This window comes from Triturus cristatus, chromosome 7 (genome assembly GCF_964204655.1).
Source record: "Triturus cristatus chromosome 7, aTriCri1.1, whole genome shotgun sequence".
NCBI classification, from domain to species: domain Eukaryota; kingdom Metazoa; phylum Chordata; class Amphibia; order Caudata; family Salamandridae; genus Triturus; species Triturus cristatus.
The window spans coordinates 1799346358-1799359318 of record NC_140590.1 but is presented as its reverse complement, the minus strand read 5'-3'; the positions used below and the strand labels follow the sequence as shown (position 1 = coordinate 1799359318).

General features: G+C 42.9%; 1 protein-coding gene across 1 annotated transcript; it reads right to left on the bottom strand.

The window, feature by feature from the left end:
- Window positions 1-8184: 8184 nt before the first annotated feature.
- Window positions 8185-9111, bottom strand: LOC146813199 (olfactory receptor 5V1-like). Its single transcript, XM_085615305.1, has one exon. The coding sequence runs from the start codon at window positions 9109-9111 to the stop codon at window positions 8185-8187; it is 927 nt and encodes a 308-aa protein (XP_085471431.1).
- Between the last annotated feature and the right edge of the window lie 3850 nt (window positions 9112-12961).

The following is a 12961-nucleotide window of genomic DNA, read 5'->3' as shown; positions in this document are numbered from 1 at the left end:
GTTCTGTCTGTGCATACAGTGTGCTCCTGCGATATGTGGCCTCTGTGCTACATTATATGTAAGGAAACCTGTATCAAGGGACGAGCTAAGTAATAGGATGATGCTACAGCAACATCTCCATGACTTCATGAATATCGACCTAGATTCGGATTGAAATGAGTATAGTTATTGCCTATGTAAGGGCAAAAGGAGGGTCTGTCGTACTTTAGAATTTGGGACCGCGTAGGAGGCAGGGCCCTACCCCTGTCTATCCCGGTAATAGTGAACCGCGAATGGTTAATGCGGTATGTACAAGTGCTTTGTGTAACGTTTTAGCTATGAATGCACTGTGTATACGCTATTTCACATCACTACATGGGTTCCATTTTGTATCGGTGGCCATCTTATGGTTGCCCTCACATAGGCTATATAGCATGAAGCGAAAACGGGCCTTTTAGAGCACATGTGGCTTTCTTTGACTTTTCTGTGACCTGGGCAGCTTGGCTCCGCTGCCCCAGGTCAAACTGGTCCCACGAGTTCCCCGTCCTCTGGCCACCTGTGATTAGCATCAGGGCTTGACACACCATAAAGTCTTTTCATCCTACACGAGCCTCCAGCTAATCTCTTTCTCACCTGACTGTTCCTGCTTTATGGCTTGTTTCCCAAAACAGGAGATGCTCATGTTTGTTGGGGCCTATCGATATCTGATGTGGGATCTGAGCCTTGCTGTGTAAATAATTGCGGGCTGGCTTAACTGGAATGTGGGATGGTCATCATGACTCTGCCTTTTCGTTTGAAATGTATACATGTAATAGCCATATCATAAACCTAGGAATGTATGCCTGAGGCAGGATATTCTGTATTTAAGAAGAAGCCCGTCTCTGTGATTTTCAGCAGTCTCCTGAGAACATACACGTTGTTGTACTTCTAGGATACCTGTAATTGGTCTGCAGCCAATAAACTGATCTTTGACTTCACCCAGAAGACTCTGTGTTTCTGTAGGTCTGAAACAGGAAGAACCCCGAAGTCATAGGGTGTGTTCCCCTGCACCGCTGGGCTTAAAATACCCAGTACTTCAGCGCTCTCTTAACCCTGCGGAGTTGCTCCCGCCAAGATAGTTGTGCGGGTTGCCTTTGCCATCTGATTGCCACCACCAGCCGTAGTCTTTGGCCCCATCCTCTCCACCGGACCCCAGCACCAAGCACTGCTCGAGTGAAGCAGGGCAGCTGCAAGCTAACACTGGACCGCTGCGAGGCCTTTCAGAAGCACAGCCTCTCGCGGGCAAATCCGGGGCTCTCCAAGACAACAGTATAAACTCCCACGTCCTCTGGCATGATAGAGGTTAATTTTATTCACTCCATAATTCATCGGTCAGTATGCTGCAGCTAGCGGCCACTACACGGCCACCATCAAAATCAGGGAAGGTATAAGTACTGATAAGATACCTTTGATAGAGGCAATCATCGGTGGTGATAGTAAAATAACAAATATATACAGTGGTATCTCAGAAAAACACCTGGATAACCTTTAAAAAATGGAGGTAAGCTGGGCTGGGAAGCTTAGCAACCAAGATGTCGATATAGATAATTCACTGGCACTATCTGAAAAAATATTTGAATCAGCAAGTTTGAAAGCGCAGCATTTTAAAACAGTTTTAAATTTATGTTACACACTGGCTAAACTCTTTGAATGGGGAAAAACATAAGATGTCAAGTGCCCTAGATGTTTGGAAGGCCCAGCTACCCTAGTCCATATGTTTTATGAATGTGTTAGGCTAATGTCCCTGAAAAATGGGACAGAACTATTTTGGGAAGGAATATTCAGGATCAGGATTAAAATTAGCCCAACACTTTTTATCATTATGGGGTATGATAATATTCACTCAACACAGATTTATTTTAAATATGTTTCGATAGCTGTTGCAAAGATACTAATTGCAGCTAGGTGGAAGGATGTGGAACCCGCCTCCCCTGCCCCGTTTCAAGCCTGGTTTCTGTATATGCCTCTCTATGAAAGTAGGGGCAGATGTGCTAAAAAGCAAGGGAAAAAGATCTGGTCCCCGATCATAGATTGGAAAGATTAGATGAACCAATCAGCAGCCCAATTAGGCCAATGGCTATGAAAGCAGAATCAATATTTACAAAAGGTAAAATACTCACCCTTAACAAGAATGAGTGGTAGACCTAAGGCTTTTATTTAAAGAGTGGAATTTTTTTAGGATAAGGAATGGGTCAATATCATCATACTGTATTGTAAAAATCAAATGGAAAGTATTTACTAAACTGTTCTTGTGTAAATTGTAGTTTGGAGAATTGAAATGCATAACATATAGTATTTATGCATAAAGATAAATTGTAATCTTCTGGGTTTTAATAACAAAAAAATAGCCTCTTCAACTGCTTCTTGAGCACAAAAGCTACTCAAGTGATGCATTTGCGACTGGCACTACATAAGCGCTGTCTTGAACACAAGTCCCATGAGCGAGTGCAATGTTGCACGTGAGCTTGCTAACAGCCCAAGAGTACTGTGGCATTTGTTAGTCAGAAAAGAAACTCCGCTTTTCAGGACCTCCGTGCAGAGTGCCTGACTTCTGCAAACTCTACAAGCGGAGCAGAGTTTACCGCCTGGGCCTAATTACCAGCTGAATTAAGTAGAGAATCTTTGCAGAAATGCCTTAACTTCAAATACAATGTAGAAATGTGGAGGAGTTGATGTAGTGATGAATGGAGTTCAGGAGGTAAAGACAACATGCAGATTAGACCACAACCTTTGAAAACAAAACTGCAAAAACCTGGAAACAGCATGAGCCTTTTTGTTCTAGATGCTCTTTCAGTACTTAGTAAACAGCTGGATAATAATGTCTGCTTTTCTGGATTTGTTAAATTGGAATAGCCATTTCAACAGTGCTTTTAGTCATCAAGGAGGATGTACAGTCCCAATAGTGTCCCTGTCTGACATGTTGAATCTAAGAAGTGTCCCTGTTACTTGTGCAAGGTCATGTGTATATCTATTTTGTGGTCCCATAACTGTACTCATGAGAGAAAGTGCTACCCATCAATGTTGACCTGGAGAAGGCAAAAAGTGGGGAGCACTGATATGGGAATCAAGGATAATTTATAAGTATATTTTTTTTTTAGATGGCCCTAGGATGTGGCCCACCCAGGGGCTTCCTAAAAAAGACACGTGGGAGTCCACACTTTTTTTTTTCAATTTTGCTGCAGGTCAGTTGATCCATGTTAGAAATGGGATTTCAGATTGGCTAGGGCAAGTGCCTAAACCAGGCAGAAACCACCACTCTGGTCAGGGCAAGGGAGTTACACACCAAAGATACCCCCTTCTCACCCCCATGGTAGCTTGGCAGAGCAGTCAGGCTTATACCAGAGCAAATGTGTAAAGAGTTTGCGCAACACACTCAGACAGCAGCAACACACTAGGCACACCACAAAAGAAACTCTGCATAAAGTTATATAACAAAAATACCCTTTGTATTACTCATAAAATAAATTAGAATGCAATCACATATACACACTGTGCCACCTGGCACTAGGTACTACTTTGCAGGGGATTATATACATGACAGGTACAATCACTCCACTGTCAGAACCATTAGAATGCAAAGAGTGAAAATAAAACATCCAACAACTAATGGTACTAGCACTTATGCTTAAACCACATTAGGTATAAACACATCATGCATTCACATTAGGCATAAACACATTATGCATAAATCACATTTAGCAGTGCACCATAGTACCACTAGTAAGGTGCCCACATCGCCTGAGGGCCTTATGCCCCACCAGGACGCAAAGTGATCCCAGGCCAACTGGCCTTCCTATGGGGCCCTTCTGGGCTGTCCTGTATGCCCTTTGTCCCACAAGGTCAGGGCTCTTTTAGTATGTGGTTCCATCTGCCACCAGGCTGCCACTGCAGCACGATACAGGCCCCAACAGGCCGGTACCAAAAATGGGGGCAAGGGTGCAACTCACCCTTGTCTCTCCTGAGACACAAAATGCCCCCAACGTTGCATCTGCCATGATCTGGAGGAACAGCTGTGTGCACAACACTAGGCACCAACAGTGCCTTGGGAGCCCCTCGTTCCCGGGGCTCCTCACCCAGGGAAATCGCGCAGGCACTACTAGTGCTCCCCTGCAGTAGTGGCTAAAGAGAAGCCATGCCCCCAAGCAACAAGCCTGTGTGGCGCGGCAGAGAGCCCCTCTCTGCAACACTGGCAAGAGACTCAGCTTCAACCAGAGTTGGCTGACACGTTGGACCGGACAACTAAGGAAATACCCCTGAGGTGCCGGAAGGGGCGGTCCGCCTCTCCCGACAATGCTCTCCTCCTTTCCTTGGGGTGCTGGACCACTGATTATCCCTGGGCTTCCTCTTCTCCAGAGAGCCAGCTGCTGGGGCCTGCGATGCTGTCACATCCGTCATCATGGGACCCCGCCCCGGTCACATTTCCAACTTTGCCTGACTTCTGGCAGCCGCACGTCGCTTTATCTGCTCTCTGCCATGCCTGTAGTTAGGGCCAAGATGCTGGTCACAGGGAAAGTCGGAGCTCCCACTCTCAGACTGCAAACATAATTGAAAAGCACCCATCACATGCTTCAGATGCAAACCTTTTGTGGCCCCCAGCTCAGGGGAGACCGAGGCTGGAGTTCCTCCATGTAGTAAGTCCCTCCCACAATCAGGCAGTCCGCCTGGCTTCCTGGATGCCACTCGTGGTGCAGCTGCTCTCGTATCTTCCCCCACAAGAGCCCTCTCCTCAGGCTTCACAAGCAGTGGGTGCACCGTCCGCTACACCCCTCAGTGCAGCACATCAATATGGGGCAAAGAACAGCTCTCCCTTCTTGCTTGTGGTTCCTGGGCCCTGCCAAAGCGTGCCACGACACCACAATCTGTGAGGGGAGGCAGAACCACAGCACTCCCCTTGCAAAGATCTCTTTCTCAGTTCTCAGACCTGAGGCCAGAAACCAAAGCAGGGGCATCAATCAAGCGCTCACCATGTGCTGGTTTGTATGCCACATAGGGCAGAGCTGGGCACAGGCAGGCCGGTACGTAGGGACCCCCAGGAGAGAGCAGTGGGGTTCCACAGTGGTTCCTCCAGACACCCAGCAGTCCTTCAGCCCCAAGCAGGTACAAGTAAGCACCAACAGCACATTTTCATGGGGTCGCAGCCCCAATACTTATACCAGACACACCACAGTGGGGTGGAGCCAGCATTGTACAAGGCAGGCACAGACCTATTCAGGGTAAGGGGCTACTCCTCCCACTACTCCAAATGCAAATTTGCCTATTCAGGCTAGCACTGACTCACCCAGCTTTCTGGATCCATTGCAATTTACCAGCCCCTGTTACTCCAGAGTCAGACATGCACTACACATCAGGCAGGCACAAAGACACATAGCACACAGAAATACCCACTTCTAAAAGTGGCATTTCTAAAATAGTGATAATAAATTTGCGCACACCATTATGCAGCATGTATTACCACTATCCCAAACATACCAAACTTGATCACGCTACTCCTCTCATATCAGGAATTACCACAGGCACACTTATCAGGGAATCCCCAATGCATTCCTATGAGAGGGAAGTCTCACAGCAGTGAGAAACCAAAATGGTTGTTTGTCACTACCAGGACATGCCACCCAGTTAAGGCACGTGTCCTACCTTTTACGTAAAATGCACCCTACCCATAGGGCTAGCTAGGGCCTATCTTATGGGTGATCAATATCTAGTAAAAGGGGAGTCACAGACGTGGCACCCACTTTATGTGCCTTGTCACAGCGGTAGCAAACTGAACATGCAGGCCCTGCAATGGCAGTGGCCTGAGACAGGTTTGAAAGGCTTCTTTGGTGGGTGGCGCAATCAGCGCTGCAAGCCCACCAGTAGCATTTAATTTACTGGCCCCAGGTATATCAGATACAACATAACTGGGGACTAATAGGTAAATTAAATTATCCAAACAGGTGTAGACCAATCTTACCACATTTTACCATAGAGAGCACACACACTTTACACTGGAAGCAGTAGTAAAAGTGCCCAGAGTCCTAAAACCACTAACACCAGGTCAGAAAACATACCGGGAGGAAGGCAACAAGTTCAGGGATGACCCTGCAAACAGGGCCACGTCCAACAATCCATCTGCAAATTTCATTGAAAAAAATGTAATTTCCCCACAGGGATCTCTGTGGGTAAGAAAAAAACAGTCTTTTTTTTTATTTAAAAAAAAGCATACAAATTCAGCAGTTATAGTTGTTACATGATCAAACTATAACTTATGCCCCCACAATCCAGTGCTTATGACCTCACATATTATCATATTTCATAAAAGTGTTGGCAATTGAAAATGAGTGCTCCTCAAAGCCAAAGCACATTCTTTTATTTTTCCATTTTTTACTCAGAGGTGCCTTTTGATTTCTTTAAATTTCTTTCCTTCTTCAGTTTTTATTTTTATTTTTAAAGCATTTTGCAGCCCAAAAGACAGTGCTAACAGGTTACTTACTTGACAACCACTTCATCTGCACAGTACTGAAATCTACAAAACAGCAGAATCCAAATTATCTGATCATCATGGAATTATATTATTCATACTGTGTCATTGTATTTAGCATTGAAGGAAGGTCAGCACAATACTAGTAAGTACATGTGACAATTTTTCAATACAGGATACATACATTTTATAATATTTTGTGAGCATTTTAGATCCATGAGGAGAACGTTTTTAGGTCCTATTTTAAAGGGGACGGGTTTTGTGCAAGTTAGACCTGTTTTACTATATTTGCAGCTGTTAAATAACCATTGGGAGATTTTTAATGTTGCAAATTTTTTGGTGGGGATTGTTAGATGTAGGAAGAAAGGGTGCTAGAAATTTTAAATTGTTGATCAATTTTATATATTGATATAATTGTTTCTTTTATGACATTCTTCTCTTATATTTATGATTAGGATATAGAGGAAAGATTTGATTGATGTTCTTGTTGCCTGATCTATGAATTATGAGACACCTCCTTTTTACCGGTATTCTTTTACTGTTTGTACGTGGTACATTTTATTGAACCCAAAATGTATTAAAATGATTTTATGTACTCATCGTATGAAAATTGTTGTTTGTGGTATACTCTTATGGCATTCGCTAGCCGAATAAAGTGGTTTGAACATGAACTACTAATATGGAGTCAACTGAAACTTTACACAATTTACAAGACATTCACCACTATGTACAATACCATTGCAAGACTTCCACCTCCAGCTTTGTTTAATTTTGTTATAGCAAGTTTACTTCTGCCATTTGTAGACAATACCATGTTTTCTTTTTTCTACTTTTATTCTTTTAATATATTTCACGTGTCAGTGAATTAGTGTATTTGTTGTTTTGTGGTTGTGTAAGTGGGTGAATGCAAGAATGAATAAGTGATTAATGGATGCACAATTGCAAGGATGAGTGACAGAGTGCATGTATGATGAGTTATACGGGGCCTAAACTAATCAGTGGCCAAGAAGTAAGTTAAATACAAAAGCCAGAACCATGGACATTGCCACCGCTTATTATCTATCTTTCAGTGGTAGCCGAATGATTTGCCTAGTTGCACATCTCATCGCTTGGTTGCACACACAAGCAAGAAAAGGATGCCCGTAGGGCAGGATGCCCGTAGGGCGACAGCCGCGCTATTTAAGTTTCACATCAATCAATCAATCAAAAGTGTGCACACAAACATTCTACTGCTGCACATCAGAAAGAAGAATTAGAGGGAACGTTGCTTATAACTACTGGACAGTTGGAGTACTTCCGTCATCATAGATTCCCAGGAGTGCTGTTAGTGAATATTTGTAATTTTCCCAAATGGCAGAATCTACTTGAAACATATCTGAGAAAATCATATCTGAATGCAGACCCTTGTGAATCAGCGTGACTGTGGGAGACTCACAGTCTACCAGCTCCCCTGTGCATCAGGGTGCTTCTAATTATTTGCTTACTTCCTTTACAACTTAAATGTTCATCATATTTTGTGTCAATTTTTATGTTTTACATACAGAAAATCAGCAAAGAATTTGTACGCAAGGTGGTCAATAAAATTCATTCAGCACTAAAAATAATGATCTCGAAAAAACTGAAAACTAACTTCAAACACATTGAGATAAGGTCCACAGTAGTTTATCAAAAGTAATTGTCATTGAAAGGAAAGATGAAATTCTGTCAAGTTATTTTGTGTCCATCCTCCTTTTCGGTGCTTTGCTTGTCATTTTCTTTAAGGCTTCTTTAATCTCTGTGTTTTTCAAAGAGTAAATAATGGGGTTAAACATTGGGGCCACAGCAATGTAGGACAAAGACAATATCTTATTGTCTTTCATTGTTGATGTTGGTCGAATATATGTTGAGCACACAGATCCATATAATAAAATAACCACAGTCAGGTGGGAAGCACATGTGGAGAAGGCCTTCCACCTCCTTCCCACAGATTGCATTTTCAGGATGGATAGGATAATATTGATATAAGATATTACAACTAAAATAAATGACATCACTGTCAAACAAGAACCAAAAATGTAGGTAAGTGACTCAATGGTATGAGTGCTGCTGCATGAAAGCTTCATCAAGGCAGCAATATCACAGAAAAAATGGTTGATTGTGTGGGATTTACAGAAGGTTAGTCTTGAAACTAAGATGGTGTGTGGTATAGGATCCAGGAGACCAAATACCCAGCTTGCAATTGCCAGACGGACACAAAAAGCACTATTCATAATGGTTGGGTAACGCAAGGAATTGCAGATGGCCACATATCGATCATAAGCCATGACAGTGAGGAGAAGGATTTCTACAGACAACATGACAATAAAAAAATACATCTGCAGCAGGCATTCCCTGAAAGAAAGGCGGGTGCCGTCCAGAAAGAAGTGGACCATCATTTGGGGGAATATAACAGAGGTGTATGTGATGTCAACAAATGACAGGTTTGTGAGGAAGAAATACATTGGAGTATGCAGATGGGGGTTGGTGTAAATTGTTACCATAATAATGAGATTTCCTAAAACAGTTGACAAATAAATGAGTAAAAATACAACAAAAAGTGGACCTTGCATCAGATGATCTGAAAATCCAACAATCAGGAACAGTTCACTTGAACTCATATTTTCTGTATTCATCTGACCAGCTGTGTAGTTACTCTGAAAATAAATAGAGAGACAGTTTAAATGTAATTGCAACTATATTACTGCTAGGTGTGAGTCATTGTCAGAATCATACTTCGTGCAATTTGTCTAATGAAAAATAACACATTTTAGAGGAAAACTGCTGCCATGCAAATCAAAAGATTGTTTTGAACATCATGGAGTGATATTTGTGTTTTTTATGTTCCTTCATCCTTAGTGTATGCATTTTATTGTCGAAACTAAGTCAGAATGGTTATAACTCACGCTTCTTTTTCTTCTCATGATTAAGCCATTTTGTGCCAATGATGTACGGAATGGTGCCTTTTTAATTTTACAAACTGAGGTGGTACCCAGCTATAATTTGCTGATAAAGCTAGAGGTATATTTAGTTCATAGCAATTAGCATTCTGGGCATCTCTGCCTCGCCTGGAAGCACTGCAGAATAAATATGTACATTTTTCAAATGCTTTTGGATTTTATGGGGCAAGCCTTTGGCCCATGGCTATGCCATGAAGCGGATACAGACTGCTGGAGATTTCCTTTTTTGTCTTTTCTTTTTGCCAGTAGAATCCTTAGAAGAATCAAGGATTAGAAGTTTTAATCAAAATCTGGAGCCGATTTTTAGATTTACAAAGAAATTAGGCTCTAAACCAATTGATGCAATTAATAATATTTATAAGGCACACTCCTGCCCCGCCATTTTATATGATGCCGGAGTATGGGGCTTTGGTAATGTAGGGGACCTACAAAGAGCAGAGAATATTTTTATGAGACGCCTGTTGGCATTCCCTAAAAGTCTTGCTGCCACTGTCTGTCATAGCGAACTTGGGCTGATACCTTAGTCCTTTCAAATATAGTTAGCTCCAATATTATTGTGGCACTCAATCTGGGCAAAGGAAGAACCAGTTCCAAAACACTCAATCATCTTAGACTGTCTTAAACTGGACCATATGACAAAAATACCTTGGCTAAGTTATATAAAACAACAGTTAGAGACCAGCGGACTGTTTTTACAACCCAGGTAGTATTGCTATTATACCAAAAGTGAAATTGAAAAGGGATTTTTTAACTGGTTTATACTCAATTAGAGGGAATTTAGAGAAGACAAAAAAGTGTCCTAGAACACTCTTTGATATTTTGCACACAAGGTATTGAGTTCTAGCTCTCTTTTTACTTCAGTCACGCCAATTCGTTTTATTTCATAAGATTTAGGTTTGGCATTTCGCATTTTTTGGTTTCCTACCCCGCAAAGTCTATTGCGATGCCAAACTAGATCTGTGCCCTTGTGACTCGAAGTCCGTACAGTGTACAATACATTTTATGTTCTTTTGCAAACTTTACATTAAACCACGGAGTGCATTTATTATTCCTCTCTTAAAGTTTTTAAATTTTAGGGAGTGCCGGGCAGCATTATATCACCTCCAGCTTTTAAAAGATGAATTTACTTGTCTAATGATTTACAGTTCTATTTCTTGGGCTGTCCGTTTATGGGATATTGTTGGAAAATGATTTTATCTTATTTGTTTTAAAAAGGATCAATTTCAGGCTCTGTTATGTTTGGGTAAGGGGAATGTTTATGCATTTATTTGTACCCTGACCTTAACCTTTGATGTTATTTGTGGAAAACATCAATTATAATTTTGACACTTTGACACTGAAATTGCTGGCTTGGAAAATACTACTCACTGTATGTTTCTAACTTTTTTACTTGTTTTATGTCTCTTGATGCATTCTTTTATGGCTAAATATTAGCCAAATAAAAATGTTCTGACTGACAGTGTTTTAAAAGAAATCTTTTTCTGAACATTCAAAATATACCAGCTTTGCAGCAGTACATCACTTAGCCCACACGGACACAAATTTCCCTTACACCCTCCAAGGCGATAAAGCATTGACATGTAGAACGACCACATCCGGTTTTGACTGGGTCATCCACTCCACTGTCCACCCCCCCCCCCCCAGCGAGAGGTCTCCGGGCATGTGGAGGGTTATAAATATATCTTTCAAATCCAGTCCATTTTCCCCAGACCCGGTCAAACTTTGGCGGGCACTTCCGCTTCAGCAATCATACACAATTCCATATCTTGCTACCATTCAGCAAGCGTCGACGTCCCTGCCACCCCCCATCTACGAGCAATATTGCGTTTTACAACCATGAGTCCCATTGTAGTCCAGAGCTGCTCAGCACGATTGAGATCAGTAGGCTCCCACATGTTCAGCAGACACTCTGTAGGAGCAAGTGACACCGTATCCCCATTCGCTTCCTTCATACATGCAATTATTGTGTTCCAGTATTGTTGGATGGGTGGACACTCTCATATTGTGTGGAAGAAGGTGCCAGTACCTCCACAAGCCCTTTTGAGCCTGCCCATTTTAATGAGTGTGGTGCATGTGATATATGACATGTGCAGTATTTTTAATTGAACAAGTCAATGATATTGCCATCTCACGTGGGAACGCTAGCGCCTCCCTCCAGTATTCTTCTTCCAGGTCACCAACGTCTGGGTGCCACTGTTCCTGAAGGCCGAGCAACTGATCTGGTAAGTTATGAATGATTTTTTTATACGTCATTGAGCTGGCCTTGTTCGGCATGTATTCAGAGAAGAGCCTGTCCTCTAGAGGAGATGCCTACAGCAAATCATCCCCTCCTGATACCCCGCCCTTAAGAGCGTGTCTCTTGGCTAGCTCATATTATTTTTGCAGGTTCCCGAATGTGATTATGTCCCCCCTCACCCAAAGGTCTTTTACCTTTGATATACCAATAGTATCCCACTCGCAAAACCCCGATATTGACTGAGTTTCCCCATGTTTTCTGCCCACCCAGGAGGTGTGGTAAGTGTCACCTTGTTTCTCCATCTCAACTGTCACGTGACTCTGTGCTGTCGGCCCTGTGAGTTGTTGCTTTCTTGGGTTGGTGTACAATGCTCCATTGAACCCCCCAATTCCCAAAAGGCACTAGTCCTTATAACACTCCGGGTTCACGAGCCCACGATGGGTCCATCTGTTGATAACCACCAACTGTGCCGCCCACTAATATACACAGATATTTAGAAGTGCAGTGCCGCCATCATACCACCCCCAAAAAAGTTTATGGGTGGCAATACGCAGTGGTATCCCATCCCATAGCAGATTTCTAACCTCCCCATCAATTGCCTTGAAGTATGAGACTGGGGTAGCATAGGGCATGTTTTGCAGGGCATATAAAAATCATGGCAATATCATCATTTTAAATACTGCCACCCTACCCAACAGAGAGAGATGCAGGGCCCACCAGTGTTGCACATCTCCCCTCAATCAGGCAAGCGGTGCGAGAAGGTTCCGCTCATGAAAACATTCTACCCAAGTAGGTGAAACCCTCTGTCTTGATTTTTGCTCCGTTCCCCGTAGGGGGTAAACCACTGACTTGGACCAGTTAATGGTATAGCCAGAGTATCTCCCAAAGGTTGATCAGATTTGAATGATCCTAGCAATGGAGGATCACAGTGACATGACACACAGGAGCACGTTGTCTGCGTAGAGTGAGATTCTGTCCTCTTTTCCCGCTTTCCACCTTAGTCCCCAGATTATTGGATCTCTCCATATCTTGCTTGCCCACAGCTCCGGTATCAGAGCAAACAGAAGAAGAAGAGAGTTGACAGCCCTGCCTAGTTCCCCAATTCAAGTGAAATGTGTGGGATGTATGCCCATTGAATACCACTTGGGCCAGTGGGGCAGTTTTTAGCAATCAAACCGATGCCAAAAACTTGCTTCCCGGACCTATGCGCTCCAGGACTGCAAACATATACGTCAACTCAACTGTGTCGAAAGCTTTGCAGGTGTCTAGTGACAG

Excerpts from the sequence above, each read along its gene's own strand:
- LOC146813199 (XM_085615305.1), bottom strand. The coding sequence starts at position 9,111 with ATGAGTTCAAGTGAACTGTTCCTGATTGTTGGATTTTCAGATCATCTG.